Below are 17,880 nucleotides of genomic sequence, written 5' to 3'. Positions count from 1 at the left end.
ATATTTATATATATATATATATATATATATATATATATATATATATATATATATATATATTTAAAAAATATTCTATCAACATCAATATTTTAAATCTAAATATTTGGTATTCATTGTTTAAGAAGTTTCAATTTAATTTATCATATCATTTTTATCAATAATTATTAAATTTAACTTATGGGAGCGAATTTTAATATAGTTATAAAATGATGGTAACTCTTAGTTCTAAAATAATTATAAAACAATTCAAATGTCAGGTTATAATTAGTTTGTTAGGTATATATTGAAAGTCACTACCTATGTCAATAAAATGCACTGTCCAATTAGAAGAACTCTATACCTCAATTATAGGAACTCTATAGTTAAACATGCTTTGATTTGAGCAATTCTACATTGAGTGATCTCTTGAAATTTTTTCTAGAATGCATATGAATGAGAACAAAACATATTGAAATGACTCGTGTTAGTCTGTGAGAATATTTTCACTTTTAGAAAACGAGGAGTAGGTAACCTGACCATGTTATTGAGCCATTAGGTGCCGAAGAACCTAATATCATAACTTTGTTGTATAGATAGTAACTTTATGGTTATCTCTCTTTTACTCAAGTGTCACATTTGCAAATAGAATGCATATGAGTGGGAACAAAACATGTTGAAAGGACTCGTGTTGGATTGCGAGGATAATTGATAAGAATCATGGTGTTTCAAATGGACCTATTGACAAGAAGATTAAAAAATGTCAAAGGAGAGCTAAATTGATTTCAAACCTATCACATTAGCCACTCAAGCCCATCAACATTGGTTAGAAAGAACCATCTTTAATTTTATAAATTATGTAAAAGTGAAATGGTCAACATTTGTTTGATTTATTCTTTTGGGGAGATGGTCAACATTTGTTTGATTTATTCTTTTGTGGAGATTAAAGGGGATTTCCACAAACGTCTTTTGTCGGGAGACTATAAATACCCACTATATATTATGTAAAATTCAGATTTGTGAATGAATGTAATTCAGATCTCAAATTGAGACGTTTCCCTTAGAAATCCGAGCATCATATTTGTCATTTCTAAGTTTCAACCAATTCTTGTGGTAAAATTACACCGAGTCATTCAATCAAGCCTTGATCAAGTTCGATTGTGAAGTAACTCAATTTAGAACAAGGTTTCCAAATCTTGCTTCTAGATCTTCGATCATAAGAGGTAATTTAATTCTAGCTCGTATAAGGAGGTGTTAATTACTTTGATTCGAAGGTTCTTGCTCCAACAAAAGCTTGGATGGTTGGGCTGGGGATTATGGTTGCCTTATCAATAATTCACTTTTAGAAAGTGAGGAGTAGATAACCTAACCATATTGTTGGGCCATTAGGTGCCGAAGAACCTAATATCATAGCTTTGTGATATAGATCGTACATCTCTCTTTTACTCGGGTGTCCCATTTTCAAATACAACGATACCCAAAAGTTACCCAAAAGTGAATTATTATAGATGGTAAAAATTTGCAAGAATTACAACAGAAGAATGTACCTAATTCAAGTTTATGAAGTGAAAGAATTTTGGGAAAAAAAAAAAAAAAAAAAAAAAATTAAGTGTTTAAGGGAATGTGAATGAACCTCCAATTTGGTTAGTTCCTGATGGAGGACTAATGGCTACCCAAAGAAGAGATATGGTGATAGCAATAAGCCCTGACCACACAAAAACAATGGTAGGTGTCCTTCCTCTTCTTCCCATCAGCCCTTTGGCAAAGGGGTAGAGATGAGCCAATACCCAGAAGCTAAAGAAAACGCCACCGATCAGTCGGCTCCATTGCGGTATCACACTGTATATCGTTCGGCTAAACCCGACTGCTATTGCTATTAAGTTCGTTATCATGATCGTGATTGGTGGTATCATTAGAGATGTCCATTTCACTATGTAGAGATCAGCAAACTCATCGTCTACGTCGTCACCTCCCGATTTCGACGTCAAAGTGAACGATATTTCGATCCCAGCAACGACTTTTAGCAGACCCTGAAGTACAGCAGCAAGATGTGCACTTGTACCACCAATCAACCAGAACTGCTCATTCCTCCACCACTCTTCTAATTCAATACCAGACCATCGGATCTCGAGCACCGCAAGCATGCACAATGTTAACGTGATAACCAGAAGGTATGTAAGGAACGTGACGTTAAGCGTTTGGACGATGAACTGACCGGAGAACAGCGACAGTGCTGGTAGAAAGCAATATACTATGAGGAAGATTGAAGTGAATGGATATATCCCCACGTTTAAGTATGCTATTCTTTGTAGAAGTTTCATTCTTGGACTAGCTAGGATGGCGTTGTTGCGGGAGAAGAAGATCTCGACCGACCCGGTAGCCCATCGGAGGACTTGATGCAGCCTATCTGTTAGGTTGATCGGAGCTGTCCCACGAAAAGCGTCTCGTTTTGTTACGCAGTACACCGATTTCCATCCTCTATTATGCATCCTATATCCAGTGACCACATCTTCAGTAACAGATCCGTAAATCCATCCAACACGGTTACCCCATTCGGTCTTGTCTTCGTACCAGCAAGAAATGACACTGATTGCCTCTGCAACTGTTGAAGCATCGAGGAGATCACGAGGGATCGTAAGAGCACCCGGTGGACGTCCGTTCTTCACGGCAGGGTGATCGGCCAAGGGGCGGCCTTGAAATTCAGCAACCGGGATTGAATCAATAAGGAAAGTAGAGTTCCCAAATCTCTTAGGAAACAAAGAGAGATTCATTTCTTCATCATCAGAATCACCCATTCTCAAAGCTCTGCTCTCTTCCGGTGTGCTCGCGACGGATGTATGCTTTTTTCGTCCGCCACAACAACAACTACAAAAACCAGGGTGATGCTCTTTCGATCGAGGTGGATCGAAACCATATAAGGCAACCCTTCTAAACAGACATCCTGTTCCGACGTACACTGGTCCTTGAAGACCGTCAAGAGCTCGCATGTTAACGTCGAAAAACACAGTGTTGTGATTTGCATATCGATCGGAAGGATCGATACCCTCGAACCTTTGAGGGAATTGGACATAGCAAAGACGATCGCCTCCACGATCCATCATGAAGCACATTCCTTCTCTCATTGCTTGAGAGTTGTAGATATAGTGGTCACAATCGAGGTTGAGAATGAACGGACCATTCGACATGATTGCCGAGGCTCGAACTAGAGCATTCATCGCTCCTGCCTTCTTGTTGTGGTCATAGCCTGGTCGTTTCTCTCGAGAAACATAAACGAGCAAAGGAAGACGAATATCGACCTCGGAAGTGTCGATAAGTTTCTCATCTTCAACATTTCCATGAAGAGGTTCATCACTAGGTGGCTTCAACATCACCTATAACAAAACAAGATAGACACCTCAGTGAAAAAAAACGATCGAAATCCCTATTTAAACAATGATCTTCGAGTAGGTTCGCGTCGTACCTGTATGATACCGGCATGGTCACCCTTCGAGTGCTCAGACGATGGCTGCAACCAAGTCCCTGGCCAATGCGTGCCATCAGCCATCCATGTCGCTTTAGCGATTTTCACACTCTCAATCGGTTCATCAGCACCAATGTTCTGTTTCTGAAGCTTCATAGCTTTGATTTCTTCTCGTGCATGATAAGCATCCGAGCGACGACGAATAGAGTCAGGAAGTCCATTAATACGAACTTTGAACTCGTCATACTCACGCTTAACACGTCTACGATCCTTGACAAAATCTGGCTTAACTTTGTTCTTGAATGGATCTCTTTTCAAACTAAAATAAGACTCGGGATTGCGCGGTTCGATGCCATGTTTTCGACAGAAAGGAACCCAAGTATTAGCAAAACTTGCAGCTTCAGCCATGGCCTCGAAAGTTAAAAGCGCACCTCCATCATCAGAAACATAACAAGCAAGCTTTTCAACCGGGTAGTCTGCAGCTAGAATCGAAAGGATCGTGTTCGCAGTTACAAGAGGCGGTTCTTTCTCGGGATCTGCAGTAGAAACAAAGATATCTATGCCCGGTAGATCAGATTTTCCGGTAGGATTACTCGGACTAGGCGTTTCGAATTTCTCCGTCAACACGTTAAGATCAGTAGCTCTATTGATTGGGCACAACTTTGGCAGCTGATCAAGCAGCCAAGAAAAAGCAAACCAAATCTCACAAACTATAGACATAGCCCACAACCAGTACGCATCAGTGTTCGGATGGCTCACTCGCCAAGCCAAGAAGAACCCGAGCACGACCATTCGAACAACGATCAAAAGTCTGTCACAACAATGTTATTCAACAATAAGTTGGGTGAAATCCCATAGCATGCTAGAATATCAATACCACTTATAAACTAAGAACATACCGATACGGGCTAAGAACAGCAGCAGGAATCTTCAACTTTCGAGTTAGGGGCCGCCACGGTTTATTCATAAACTCCATAGGCTCGACTTCATCAGTATTACCATTTTCAAAACCCTCATCCTTCGGCCATATAGCATTCCCATATCCATAAGTTCCTCTCGTTTCGAATAGCCATTTATTATGATCAAATTCTCCAACCCCCGTGTGGCTTCGCATCAACGCAGATTTCGTCGACTTCATCAACGATAGCCTCCTCTCCATCTTCGACATTGTGGCTGGTGGAGGAAGCGGAAGCGGTCTTCCATGTTCAACAGCAATTTCATCAAGATCTGTGTTTTTATACGGTTCTTTGCAGCCTGGACAAATCCCACCACCTAGTTTAACAGCATCGACATAGCAATCTCGACATATCTTGAAATCGCATTCACAAGGGAGTATATCATTTCCACGTTCATCGCTCATAACCTTTGCATCACAGCCAGGTATAGAACACGAAGATCCTTTCGTACCCGCCATTTGAGGATGTGTTGCTTCAGATTCAATCACTTTATCCATTAAATGAGCTCGTGTTATGTTATTGAACCCACCGGTAAACAGCGAATTCGATACGTATTGTTCTTCAACCTTCTGTGAGATTGAAGGATCCATTGGTTGATTATCAGGCGTTGGAGGAATGTGCACGGTATAGTTCATAAAGTCACCACTCCCAAGCTCGCTATCGAGATCATCCCTCGAGTAGCTAATATAGCGACCGGAGGAGGTTCTCCGACCGAATGTCACAGTAGGTGGAAGAGGAGGCTTCTGTGCTTCAGATGCATCAGAAGCTGTTGACAAATTTGAACGGTTTGGCTTGAATGACTTCGATGCCATTGTCAAACGCAATACAAGTTCTTAAGTTAAATCCAGCAGCTGCATAACAAAAAACAACATCTAATGTCCGAAAACGCCACAAACAGATCAAAATCAAACAATGATTCATAATGCATTGTAGGATCGAACAATCTCAAACCCCAAAAGGAAACACATGTTTATAAAAGGATTCAATAAACATAAACATACCTTCTCAGCGACGAGTAGAAGAAACCCACTTCAGAGAAGCCAAAAACTGGAACAATCGGAGCAGATTGCCGGAAAATTCTTGCCCCAAATGGATGGATTAGAAGAAACCCACTTCAGAGAAGCCTAAAACTGGAACAATCGGCACAGATAGCAAGAAAAATCTTGCCAAAATGGTTAGATTAGAAGAAACCCACTTCAGAGAAGCCTAAAACTAGAACAGATAGCCACAATCGGAACAGATAGCAAGAAAAATCTTGCCCAAATGGATAGATTAGGAGAAACCCACTTCAAAGAAGCCTAAAACTAGAACAGATAGCCACAATCGGAACAGATAGCCAGAAAAATGTTGCACCAAATGGATGAACTCATGGGCTTCACCATTGCCCCATTGAGAACGGAAAAGCAGAGAAAAAGAGAATGAGGGTTGATCGTGAGGAGGACTAAGAGCACTAATAGGGCATGATTGAAGGAAAAAGAAGAAATAGTCAAGATTGCCAACACTAATCGACCATGATTCCAGGGTATCCTTGAATTATTCCATTCCCATATCAATTTTATATACAAAAAATGAGAAGAAACGTCACCGATGGAGGAAGCTTCAGGTGGGCTCAATGAAAACAGAGGTGATGCTCTGTTTTTTGAGAATTAAGAAACAGTAATGGCGGAGATGAGTTTGATTCGGGTTCGAACCATATGGATTCCGTGAAGATTTGGGTTTGAATATTAAATTAGAGGAAGGTAGTGAAGGAGGGCATGGAAGAAGTCGTGAGGTTTCTCTATCAATGGTAGGTTTCACTGTGATGCAGACAACGTGGAGAGAAAAGTGGACTTTTACTACGCGGAGGGAGAAACAGAGCAAAGGANAAAAAAAAAAAAAAAAAAAAAAAAAAAAAAAAAAAAAAAAAAAAAAAAAAAAAAAAAAAAAAAAAATGCAAATAAGGAAGGCGAACGAACACAGGCGGTGGAAAATCTTTAAATTTTCAATAATTTTAATTTGGAAAATTAATCATTTATTTTATTTTGTTTCCTTTTTAGATTAAAAAGTGTTCATATCATTTACTTTCACCATTTTTTTTCTTTTTTGAATTGGTAGCCTTCGAGTCCCGATCTTCGCTTGGGTCGATTTTGAAGTTTTTTTTTCGCTCACATCTTCAAGAGAGGGGCCGAGTACATACACGAAGCGGTCCCGAAAATTGCCAAATCTGTTCTTTTTAGTTACAAATATTAGAGTATATTCAAACTTTGATTTGTTTGTGGGTTCAATTACGTCAAGTTGAAATGCTATTCGAGTTGTAAATGTGTCAACCCTAGACAACACTTATATATTTATTTTTAAATATTTAATTATAAATTAAACACAATTAAAAAAAATTAAGAATAAATAATAAAATCAATTATAAATATAAATATAAATTCAACGAATAAAATTTTTATTTAGATTGAATTAATCAAATTTTTTTTAACACTCTTACTTTAGAAAATAAATTATTAAAATAAAATATAGAAAGAATTTTAATTAGTCCATAAATTTAAAAGTTATTTCTAAATCTACCAATAAAGTTATTATTATTTTTTTTGGTTGAAAATTAATTTATAAATTTAGAAAGTAAATTAAAATGAAAATAAAATAATAATAATAATTGCATTGCATGTGAGGAAAGAAAATAAAAAGAGGGAGAAAAAGAAGGAAAAAAATGGGAAGCATGATGACTAATGAACAGGTAATAATTTAATTAATTTATTATTATTATTATTATTATTATTATTTAAAAAAAAAAAAAAAAAAGATTGTCAGGAAACCGTGTCCATTCCATTGGCCTGTGTGAATGCCAGCTGTTCCATTGTCAAAACATGCTTTCCACCCTCCATCTCTTTTATTTATTTATTTATTTATTTTTAAATAAATTATTTATAATGGTTTAAATTATTTTTTTTTTATATTAAATTCGTGTCCAAGTTATTTTGTGATGGTTAAATTGTAATTTAAATACTATAATAATAAATATTTTTAATCTAATAATTTATTATTTAATAATACGTAACAATCCAATTTGATTTTAATTATGTTCGTGTATTTTATTTGAATTTGTGTGAATTTTTGGAAAGTAAGTTCGGGAAAGATAGTTGGCATTGTTAAATAGCATCGTAGCCTTTATCGAGTGAAAGTCAATTNTTTTTTTTTTTTTTTTTTTTTTGGTGAAATTTGTCGACTCTCTAAGTATGTTAGAAATATTTATCCTAACGGGCGTGACAAATCTTTAGACCCGTTTTCATTAATTCATAGTGATATTTTGAGGCCTTTCTAAAGGTCGTTGGCTTGTAACTTTTACTAATGACCATACAAGCTAACATGAACATAAAATATACGTGCATGCTTGTGTGTGTAAGATCACGATGTTTCATTTTTCTTTCTCCAACACGTCCAAATACTGGATTTGATGTCAGCATCGTTAGTCAATTTATGCATAACTCTACAAAGAGCCTAGGGAGGTTGTATACCAAATTAAGAAGACTCTCGGGAACTGAATATTTCTTATAAAAACTGATTCGAGAAATGTTGAGATTTATATCGATGCAAACCCGACATGTGATATTACAGATCAAATATCTACTTCATGCTATTGCTCTTCTATGGGATAATCTCGTAACATGAAGGAGAAAAAAAAAATTAGTATGTGATTGCAAGAAGTAGTGTTCGAAGAGAATTTAGATCTTTTGCTCACAGAACGTGTGAAGACGTGTGAAGACATGTGGATTGAGAGAGTCGTACGTGAGTTGGATGGAAAGAATTCATTTTATCATGATAAGACAAAACCCGTTAAAAATTGATCAACACTTCATCTTAGAAAAGGCTAATAATGAAATAGTTCGACTCGGTTGAACTATTCTCACCAAACCGTTGCCAATACAAAATTTCTTAAATGATAGTTAATATCGAGTAATATAGACATGCCATTTGTGACGGTTTCTTAGTTGAAACTTTAAAATAAAAAATTTATCGTGTTGGATTTTCTTTTTGTTCAAATTGACCGTTACTTGTTTTTGTTTGTGTTCATACCAAATGCTATACCTAATAATTTTGAGATATTGAAATAAGAATTGGTACATTGTAAAATTAATAAATAAATTCACAAGAAATTGACATTTGAAATATTGGTAATGCTTATCTTTAATTTATTAAGTTTGATGATGTATATCCCAAAGACATCATACAGATAAATAAAATAAAATTATACGACAGTTGTCAATTTAATATAGGGGAGTCGTCTCATCCTTCATTGCTCAGAGTTTCATGCGGTTTTACAAGGCTTTACCTGTTCCCGACATGGATACGGGACTTCTGTAAGAGAACAAGAAATTCTCATCACAAGAAAACGCAAATCACGCAAAGCCCACCCAAGTTCATTTTCTGTAGCTACTAGCTAGTCATCTCAACCCCTCTTAGGAAACGAAGGTGAACAAAGCACGTGATGTAGAGGGGGCCCACAAGCACCCGATTTGCTCATTCCTTCTTCGGTAAATTCGACCTCCTTTTCACTAGTGTTGACGCAATGCGCATGTAAATAGGAAAAATCAAGTTCTTAACTTTATGTGAGATCCTGTATGAGTTAGGGAGGAGAACGAAGCATTCTTTATAAGGATATGGAAACCTCTCCCTCTCCCTCTCCCTAGTAGAGGACACGTATTAAAAACCTTCGAGAAGTCTGAAAGGGAAAAGCACACAATATCTACTAGCGATAGGCTTGAGCGGTTACACTTTAGCTCATAGCTCATTGAAAAAAGATTAGAAATTCGAATTTTTTCGAGTATAATCTCTCAGTTATCAAAGTTATATCTAACAAGTCCAAGTTTCTAAACGCAACCGTGCAACGTTCAAGAAACAAACTTATATTGTAACCCTAATCACTCAAGGCTATATTCATGTCCTCTAGCATTTACTTGATCAAAATGGTAATTCAGAGGCTAAATCAACAGAGAACAAAAGAATCAAATGGACGTAATAATCTATCACAGGCTGCTCAAAATCCAAGACGCTATCAAAAAACTTAGAACTACCCATCAGAAACAGCACATGAAGAAGAACTAAAGAACATTGCTGGATTGATTGATATCAAAACAAACAGCTCTCAAGGGAAAGAGAATGAACCTCCAATATCATTTGCACCATTTGGGGGATTAATGGCTACCCAAAGAAGAGATATGGTGATGGCGATAAGTCCCGACCACACGAAAACAATGGTCGGTGTCCTCCCTCGTCTTCCCATTAGCCCTTTGGCGAAAGGGTAGAGATGAGCTAGAACCCAGAAACTGAAGAAAACACCACCTATCAACCGGCTCCACTGTGGAATTGTACTGTAGATGGTTCGACTGACTCCGACTGCGATGGCGATCAGGTTGACCATCATGATCGTGATGGGTGGAATCATGAGGGACGTCCATTTCACAATGTAGAGATCGGCGAACTCGTCATCGACGTCGTCACCAGCTGATTTCGATGTCAAAGTGAATGAAATCTCAATCCCAGCAATGACTTTTAGCAGACCCTGAAGAACAGCAGCAAGATGAGCACTGGTGCCTCCAATCAACCAAAACTGTTCATTTCTCCACCATTCTTCTAATTCAATGCCAGACCATTTGATTTCAAGAACAGCAAGCAGGCATAGAGTGATGGTGATGACTAAAAGGTACGTCAGGAAAGTAACATTGAGAGTTTGAACAATGAACTGCCCAGAAAACAGGGATAGTGCAGGGAGAAAACAGTAGACTATTAGGAAAATGGAAGTGAACGGATAGATTCCGACGTTAAGATAGGCGATCTTTTGCAAAATTTTCATTCTCGGACTAGCCAAAAGGGCGTTATTTCTAGAGAAGAAAATCTCGACTGACCCGGTAGCCCATCGGAGGACTTGATGGAGCCTATCAGTGAGATTGATAGGAGCGGTTCCACGAAAAGCGTCACGTTTCGTTACACAGTAAATCGACTTCCATCCTCTATTATGCATTCTGTACCCAGTGACCACATCTTCTGTGACAGATCCATAAATCCACCCGACTCGTTGTCCCCATTCGGTCTTGTCTTCGTACCAACAAGAAATGACACTGATTGCCTCTGCAACGGTTGATGCATCGAGAAGCTCACGAGGAATGGTGAGAGCACCAGGCGGGCGTCCATATTTCACAGCTGGGTGATCGGCTAATGGGCGTCCTTGAAACTCTGCAACTGGAATTGAATCAACTAGAAAAGCAGAATTTCCAAATCTTTTTGGGAACAAGGATATGTCCATTTCTTCATCATCAGAGTCGCCCATTCTCAGGCCTCGATGCTCTTCCGGGCTACTCGCAATCGATGTATGCTTACCCCGTTTACCAAAGCAACAGCTACAGCAACCAGCATGCCGCTCTTTTGATCGATGTGGGTCAAAACCGTAAAGGGCAATCCTTCTAAAGAGACATCCTGTTCCAACATATACTGGACCTTGAAGTCCATCGAGAGCTCGCATGTTAACATCGAAAAACACAGTGTTGTGATTGGCATATCGATCTGAAGGATCAATGCCCTCGAACCTTTGCGGGAACTGAACATAACAAATACGATCCCCTCCACGGTCCATCATGAAACACATTCCTTCTCTCATTGCCTGGGAGTTGTAGATATAATGGTCACAATCAAGGTTGAGGATAAATGGCCCATTTGACATAATAGCTGACGCTCGAACTAGAGCATTCATGGCCCCTGCTTTCTTGTTGTGATCATAGCCAGGACGTTTTTCACGAGAAACATAAACAAGAAGAGGAAGACGGATGTCAACCTCAGATAGATCAATTAGTTTAGTTTCTTCGGCAGTTCCATGCAGTGGTTCGTCACTCGGAGGTTTAAGCATCACCTGCATATAACCGATTATTAGCAAGCCTCAAAAATATCAGGGAACAATCAGCAAGCAGATGGAATATAATATTGCAATGAGCTGAAATACGTACCTGTATTATACCAGCGTGATCGCCCTTGGAGTGCTCGGAAGAAGGTTGCATCCACGTTCCAGGCCAATGTGTTCCGTCGGCCATCCATGTTGCTTTAGGGATCTTTACACTCTCCACTGGTCCGTCATCAGCCACATGTTGCCTCTGATGCTTCATAGCTTTGATTTCCTCCCTTGCATGATAGGCATCAGATCGACGACGAATAGAATCAGGAAGGCCATTTATTCGAACCTTGAATTCATCATACTCACGTTTCACACGTCTCCGATCCTTAACAAAATCTGATCGTACTTTATTCTTGAATGGATCTCTCTTCAAATTGAAGTAAGACTCGGGATTTCGAGGTTCAATATTATGTTTTCGACAGAAAGGAACCCATGTGTTAGCAAAACTTGCTGCTTCTGCCATGGCCTCAAAGGTTAGAAGCGCACCTCCGTCATCCGAAACATAGCAAGCAAGCTTTTCGACAGGATAATCAGCAGCTAAAATCGACAAGATAGTGTTAGCTGTGACAAGAGGGGGTTCTTTTTCTGGGTCAGCAGTAGAAACAAAGACATCTATTCCTGGAAGATCAGATTTTCCAGTAGGATTACTAGGACTAGGTGTTTCAAACTTATCCTTCAGTACATTAAGATCTGTGGCCCGGTTAACGGGGCAGAGCTTGGGCAGTTGATCAAGAAGCCAAGAAAAAGCAAACCATATTTCACAAACAACTGACATTGCCCACAGCCAGTATGCGTCAGTGTTCGGATGCCGAATCCTCCAAGCCAAAAAAAATCCAAGAACAACCATACGAACAAGAATGAGAAGCCTGTGAAGAAGGGTATTGCAAAATAAAAGTTAATCGGTCATCGTGGGAACGGAGTAATGAATATGAAAGTTACAAAATATTACAAATAAAACGAGATAAACAAATTACTTGAGGACCGAAAACAAAATTTCAAATCATAATGCGAATCGAAACCAAAATGGGTAGTCTAACTGTGAGACCTCATATCAGTCGGGAAAGAGAACGAAACATCCTTTATAAGGGTTTGGAAGCCTCTCTCTAACATACGCGTTTTAAAAACCGTGAGGGGAAGCCCGAGAAGGAAAGTCCAAAGAGGACAATATCTGCTAGCAGTGGACTTCGGTCGTTACAAATGGTATCAGAGCCAGACACCGAGCGATATGCCAGTGAGGAGGGTGGGGTGACATGAGGTGGTGTGCCAGCAAACACGCTAGGGCCCGAAGGGGAGGGGGTGGATTGGGAGGTCCCACAGATTGGAGAAGGGAACAAGTGCCAGCAAAGACACTGGGCCCCGAAAAGGGGTGGATTGTGAGATCCCACATCGATTGAGGAGGAGAACGAAACATCCTTTATAAGGGTGTGGAAACCTCTCCCTAGAAGACGCGTTTTAAAAACTTTGAGGGGAAACCCGAAAGGGAAAGCCCAAAGAAGACAATATCTACTCGTGGTGGACTTGAGCCATGGATGACTGATGCACTACTCGTTACCTGGACTACTGTCACAGGCCATCAGCTGACCATATCAAAGCCACACATAACTTTCCTACTATATTCGAATCGGGAGCTTCTTCGATTTCAAAATTTATACAAAAGTTTTGGCCTCGACTCCAGAATCGAGAGTGAAATTACATATTCTATAAGGTATAGAATGAAAGAGCAATCAGTAAGAAACAGAGATCATACCTATACGGGCTGATAACAGCAGCACGAATTTGAAGTTTTCGTGTCAATGGCCTCCATGGTTTATTCATAAACTCTTTCGGCTCGACAACCTCATCGTCTTTATCATTTCCATTTCCAGCAACCCCATCCTTTGGCCATATAGCATTGCCATATCCATAAGTACCCTTTGTTTCAAAAAGCCACCTATTATGATCAAAATCTCCAACTCCCCTCATGGACTTTGTCGATTTCATTAACGACAATCTTCTCTCACTCTTCGACATTGTTCGTGGGGGAGGAAGTGGCAATGGTCGCCCATGTTCGACGGCTATTTCATCCATTTCTGTGTTCTTATACGGCTCCTTGCAGCCAGGGCAGATGCCATTCCCTGATTTAACAGCATCGACATAGCAATCTCGACATATCTTGAAATCACACTCACAAGGAAGAATGTCATTACCACGTTCATCACTCATAACCTTTGCATCACACCCCGGGATTGCGCATGAAGATCCTTTCGTGCCAGCCATTTGAGGATGGATTGCTTCAGATTCAATTACCTTATCCATAAGATGAGCTCGTGTCATACTATTAAACCCCCCCGTAAAGAGCGAATTCGAGACATATTGCTCTTCAACCTTCTGTGATATGGATGGATCCATGGGCTGATTGTCAGGTGTTGGTGGTATATGCACTGTGTAGTTTGTAAACTCACCACTCCCCAGTTCACTATCAAGATCATCCCTCGAATAGTTAACGTACCGACCAGAGGACGTTCTCCGAGCAAACGTCACAGTCTGAGGCAATGGTTGCCTTTGTGCATCAGACACATTAGAATTTGATGACAGATTTGAACGGGTGAGCTTAAATGACTTTGAAGCCATAATAAAACACTAAAAATGATTCTTCCTTGAGATTCTACAGATCAAAAATGCAAAAAATATAAGCCAAAACAAGAATCATCACAACCAAGAGTTAGATCCTACCACTCAACAACTAAGAACACAGATATAAAAAACATTCTCCACCACATCATAACTCAAAATCACAATAAAAAGTAGATCCTCGATCGATCTATTAAAGCTTCTTAGAGAATCTCACAAAAAGGGTCAAGAAAGTGCTGTACACAAGGCTTCCAAGAGCAAAAATGGCGGAATATAAACAAAATCAAGAACAAAACGGTAATGATAATGGGAAAACAAAGAAAAACCCATCAGAGAACTCAAACCCTGCTACATTATCTCAACTTCAGCAGCCAAAAATGAAAGACCAAGAACACAAAACACGAAATCAAACCTCCAACGCTGTCTATTAGCTAAACACCAAAGATCGAACAGATCAGCCGCGTCCGCCGCGTCCGCCGCATTCAGCCGCCGGTGATAAAGAAACCAAATCCAAACCACTAATCTCTGCTCCAGAATGAAGTAAGAAGAAGAGGAATTAAAGGAAGATTCAGAGCGAAAAGTGGAAATGGGTCACAAGCAAGCATGAGGGGGAAACACTAATAAAGCATGATTAGAGAGTAGAGATGATTTTGGGATTAATTTAATCGGCTTGAAATGAGATTAAAGTTGAATGGGTTTGAATTTGAAGAAAGTCGTGGAGCAGATTAGATGAAGAGCCGGCGTTTGTTTACCGGTTGCTATCAAAATCTACCATTCCGCCATTTGGGTTGCTTCAAAAATTAGTACAGAATTGATTAAATTACAATGGGAGTGTGGCATGCTTTTTGTGTCCTCGGTTCAATCCGGACAGGATGGAGAAGAACGCGGAGATTTAATACANTTTTTTTTTTTTTTTTTTTTCTTTTTTATCAAAAAGTTTAATAATTAACGTAATAAAGTACTATATTTTTTTATGAATTGCACATGGTAATTCATAATTTTTATTTTTATTTTTTAAATATTTTCCTCACGCTTTAAATAATTTATTTTTTCAACTTTTAATTTTTATATTTTTAAAATATTTGTTTTAATCGAATTTAAAAAACGATGTTTCGTCCTTTGTTTTATTTTTGTATTTCATGAACTCAACTAATAAAAAAAAAAATTATTTCCATTTTTAAAAAAAATATTTTAAAATTTTAAAATTTTTAATAATATCCTTAAACTCTTCAACGTTAATATTTTATTTTAAAAATAATCTTAAACAGTTATGAAATATTTCCCAAAAAAAAAAAAAAATCAAGGATAATATACATCTTTTTATAATTAAATTGGATTGCCTTTTTTTTTAATGTATCTTTTATAACTTTTCTAATTTGTTTTAAAAAATATCCATAAATTTTGAAAAGTTTTAATTAAATTTAATATATATATATATATATATATATATATATATAACTTTCAAATTTTCATTGATTTTCTTTAATATATTTAAAACGTTTAAAAACATATTTACTATTTGAACTAAAACGCCAATGTATTAATATTATTTTGGAAAATTTATGAGTACTTTTGAAACGTGTTATTAACCGTAAGAATATTTTTTTTTTTAATTTTTGAAATTTTAAAATATTATTGAAACTTTTAAAAGTTTAAATAATTTTGAAGAGGAAAGTATAATTATTTTTATTAATTTAGCTTAAAAAAACATAAAAAAAAAATAAAAATATATAATTCTTATAGTTTCAAGAAAATAACAATTTAGTTTTATAATTAAAGGTCGATACATAGTGTAGAAATTATTTATGGTAGTTTTATTGAATCATTAGAATTATTTTATGATATGTTATCCTATCTTAATAATATTACAATTTAACCATAAATTTATAGGTTCAGTGGTAGATCTAGCACTGGATCTACAACTTATTAATTTCTTTTTTTATTATTATTAAAATAGTAATAAAAGAAAACCTTTGCTTCAAGATCCAAAATTAGTTCATGTGCATACTTTCTTCTCTTTTCTATCTTATTAATTAATTATTCTTCGATTCCAACGCAATATTAAATTAAAAATTTAGAAATTTATTAAACACGAAATTAAAAGTTTTTAAAATAAAAAATAATTGTTTTTTAATTTGGTTAAAAATTAAAATATTAGTTTAGTAACTAAAGTTGACACTGATTCATTTAACTTGAGACCGGAGTCCTAAGACGAGATTACATTTTCAATTCTCATCCTACCTAATTTCCTGCCCCACTTAATATATATATATAGATTTTTATAAATTCCACTTCCCATTAGAACTCCAGTCGTCAGTCCAATTTGGTGAAATACCTTCCTGCACCTAATTGATCAAAAAGTTCGCGATGAGTGGCACGGGCTCTTTTTTTATTTTTAGTGTTGTTATGGGCCCGATAGTCGATACATAGACGGAGGCTTGCATCATGCTTATTCTGGAAGTTCTCGCTCCTTCCCCTTGGTCTCGCAGCTTCGCTCCTTCACCTATCGGTCTCATTTTATATATATATAAGAAAGGACTTTTTAAAATTCCAATCAATTTTATATCTTAACTTTTCAATAAAAACCTTGATTTATTAATATGTTCTTTTTTATATTAAAAAAATATTATATTGAAAAATAAAAAATATACTGGAAAAAATTCTAGTAAATTCCCTGCTTGGAATCTCAACCTTGATTCCACGAAAATAAATGGAGACTTTCGTTAGGGTAAGAAATAAAATAGGTGGTGAAGATAGAAACGAGAAAGACTTTTTCGTCTCGGTCTTGTGAGTATCTGTACGTATGTCGCTCTTTAAATGATAATAATAATAAAAAGGGGTATGATTGTATCTTTTTCTAGTGTCGAGGTCAATTATTTTTAGGGAATGTGAATGAATGAGATGCATATTAGAATTTGTTGGCTACCCTTTTCCCTAGAGATGTGTGTCATTCAACCATCTTCCCCCACGTTGTGGGTACACAATTTGAGTTATAAATGTAATAACTTAGTATTGAAACTTTGAGACGTCACCTTTAATTAACAAAATAAAAATAAATATGATGTAATGAATACGAAAATAAATTGACTCGCCTTTAATTAACATTCCAGTTTCATATACATCAATTTAATGTTCATTAAATATTATGGGCATCTATCATTTTTATGCATATTGAATGCTCTAGGTATGTATTTGTGACACCCGAGTAAAAAAGAGGTATATGAATGATCGAGATCACTTCCGAATGAGAGCCATCGTGTGAGATCCCACATTGGTTAGGGAGGAGAACGAAACACCCTTTGTAGGGGTGTGGAAACCTCTTTCTAAGGATGTACATTCAACCCAACAACCTGGATCAACCCAACCCGTACTATAAGAGTTGGGTTGGGTTAGATTAGCATTTCAGGTAGGGTTGGGTTCATTTTTCTGAACCCGAACTCAATCGGTTTGGTTTTTGGGTTTAGGGATAAAACCTTCGGGTTAACTTGAGTTAAATAAAAATATATAAATTATAGATGCGAATCGTGCTTTAATGAGTTCTAATATGCAACGTCAAGCAGTCCCGCTTTCTCGGTCCGAAAAGTGCATTGTTGGAACTGGGTTGGAACGCCACGTGGCTCGAGATTCAGGGGTTGCCGCTATAGCCGAACACGGGGGAAAGATCATTTATACCGATACTGACAAGATCATTTTTTCGGGCAATGGGTATACTCGAAGAATTCCATTAGTTCTGTATCAACGTTCTAACAAAAATACTTGTATGCAGCAAAAATCTCAGGTTCATTCGGAGAAATGCATTAAAAAAGGGCAAATTTTAGCGGACAGTGCTGTTACAGTTAGTGGCGAACTTGTGTTGGAAAAAAACGTATTAGTAGGTTTGACAGAGAGGTACCTCAGCCTTTCTAAGTACACTTTAAACTAATAACTTTATATTTTTCTTACTCTTGACCATA

General features: G+C 37.3%; 2 protein-coding genes across 2 annotated transcripts; both read right to left on the bottom strand.

Annotated features, from left to right (window-relative positions):
- Positions 1-1,460: 1,460 nt before the first annotated feature.
- LOC111794934 (cellulose synthase-like protein D3) lies at positions 1,461-6,235 on the bottom strand. The gene is made up of 4 exons (XM_023677134.1): positions 5,394-6,235; positions 4,336-5,243; positions 3,437-4,247; positions 1,461-3,347 (listed from the first exon to the last, which is right to left on the bottom strand). The coding sequence occupies exons 2-4, from the start codon at positions 5,202-5,204 to the stop codon at positions 1,590-1,592; spliced, it is 3,438 nt and encodes a 1,145-aa protein (XP_023532902.1). The 5' UTR covers positions 5,205-5,243; positions 5,394-6,235; the 3' UTR covers positions 1,461-1,589.
- Positions 6,236-9,174: 2,939 nt separating this feature from the next.
- LOC111794933 (cellulose synthase-like protein D3) lies at positions 9,175-14,777 on the bottom strand. Its single transcript, XM_023677133.1, has 4 exons — positions 14,340-14,777; positions 13,065-13,961; positions 11,373-12,183; positions 9,175-11,278 (listed from the first exon to the last, which is right to left on the bottom strand). Exons 2-4 carry the CDS (start codon positions 13,925-13,927, stop codon positions 9,521-9,523), a joined length of 3,432 nt encoding a protein of 1,143 aa, XP_023532901.1. The 5' UTR covers positions 13,928-13,961; positions 14,340-14,777; the 3' UTR covers positions 9,175-9,520.
- Positions 14,778-17,880: the final 3,103 nt, after the last annotated feature.

This window comes from Cucurbita pepo, chromosome LG05, assembly GCF_002806865.2.
Source record: "Cucurbita pepo subsp. pepo cultivar mu-cu-16 chromosome LG05, ASM280686v2, whole genome shotgun sequence".
Classification (NCBI taxonomy): Eukaryota; Viridiplantae; Streptophyta; class Magnoliopsida; order Cucurbitales; family Cucurbitaceae; genus Cucurbita; species Cucurbita pepo.
Note: the sequence above shows the minus strand (reverse complement) of the source record. Positions and strands in the feature narration are given on the sequence as shown.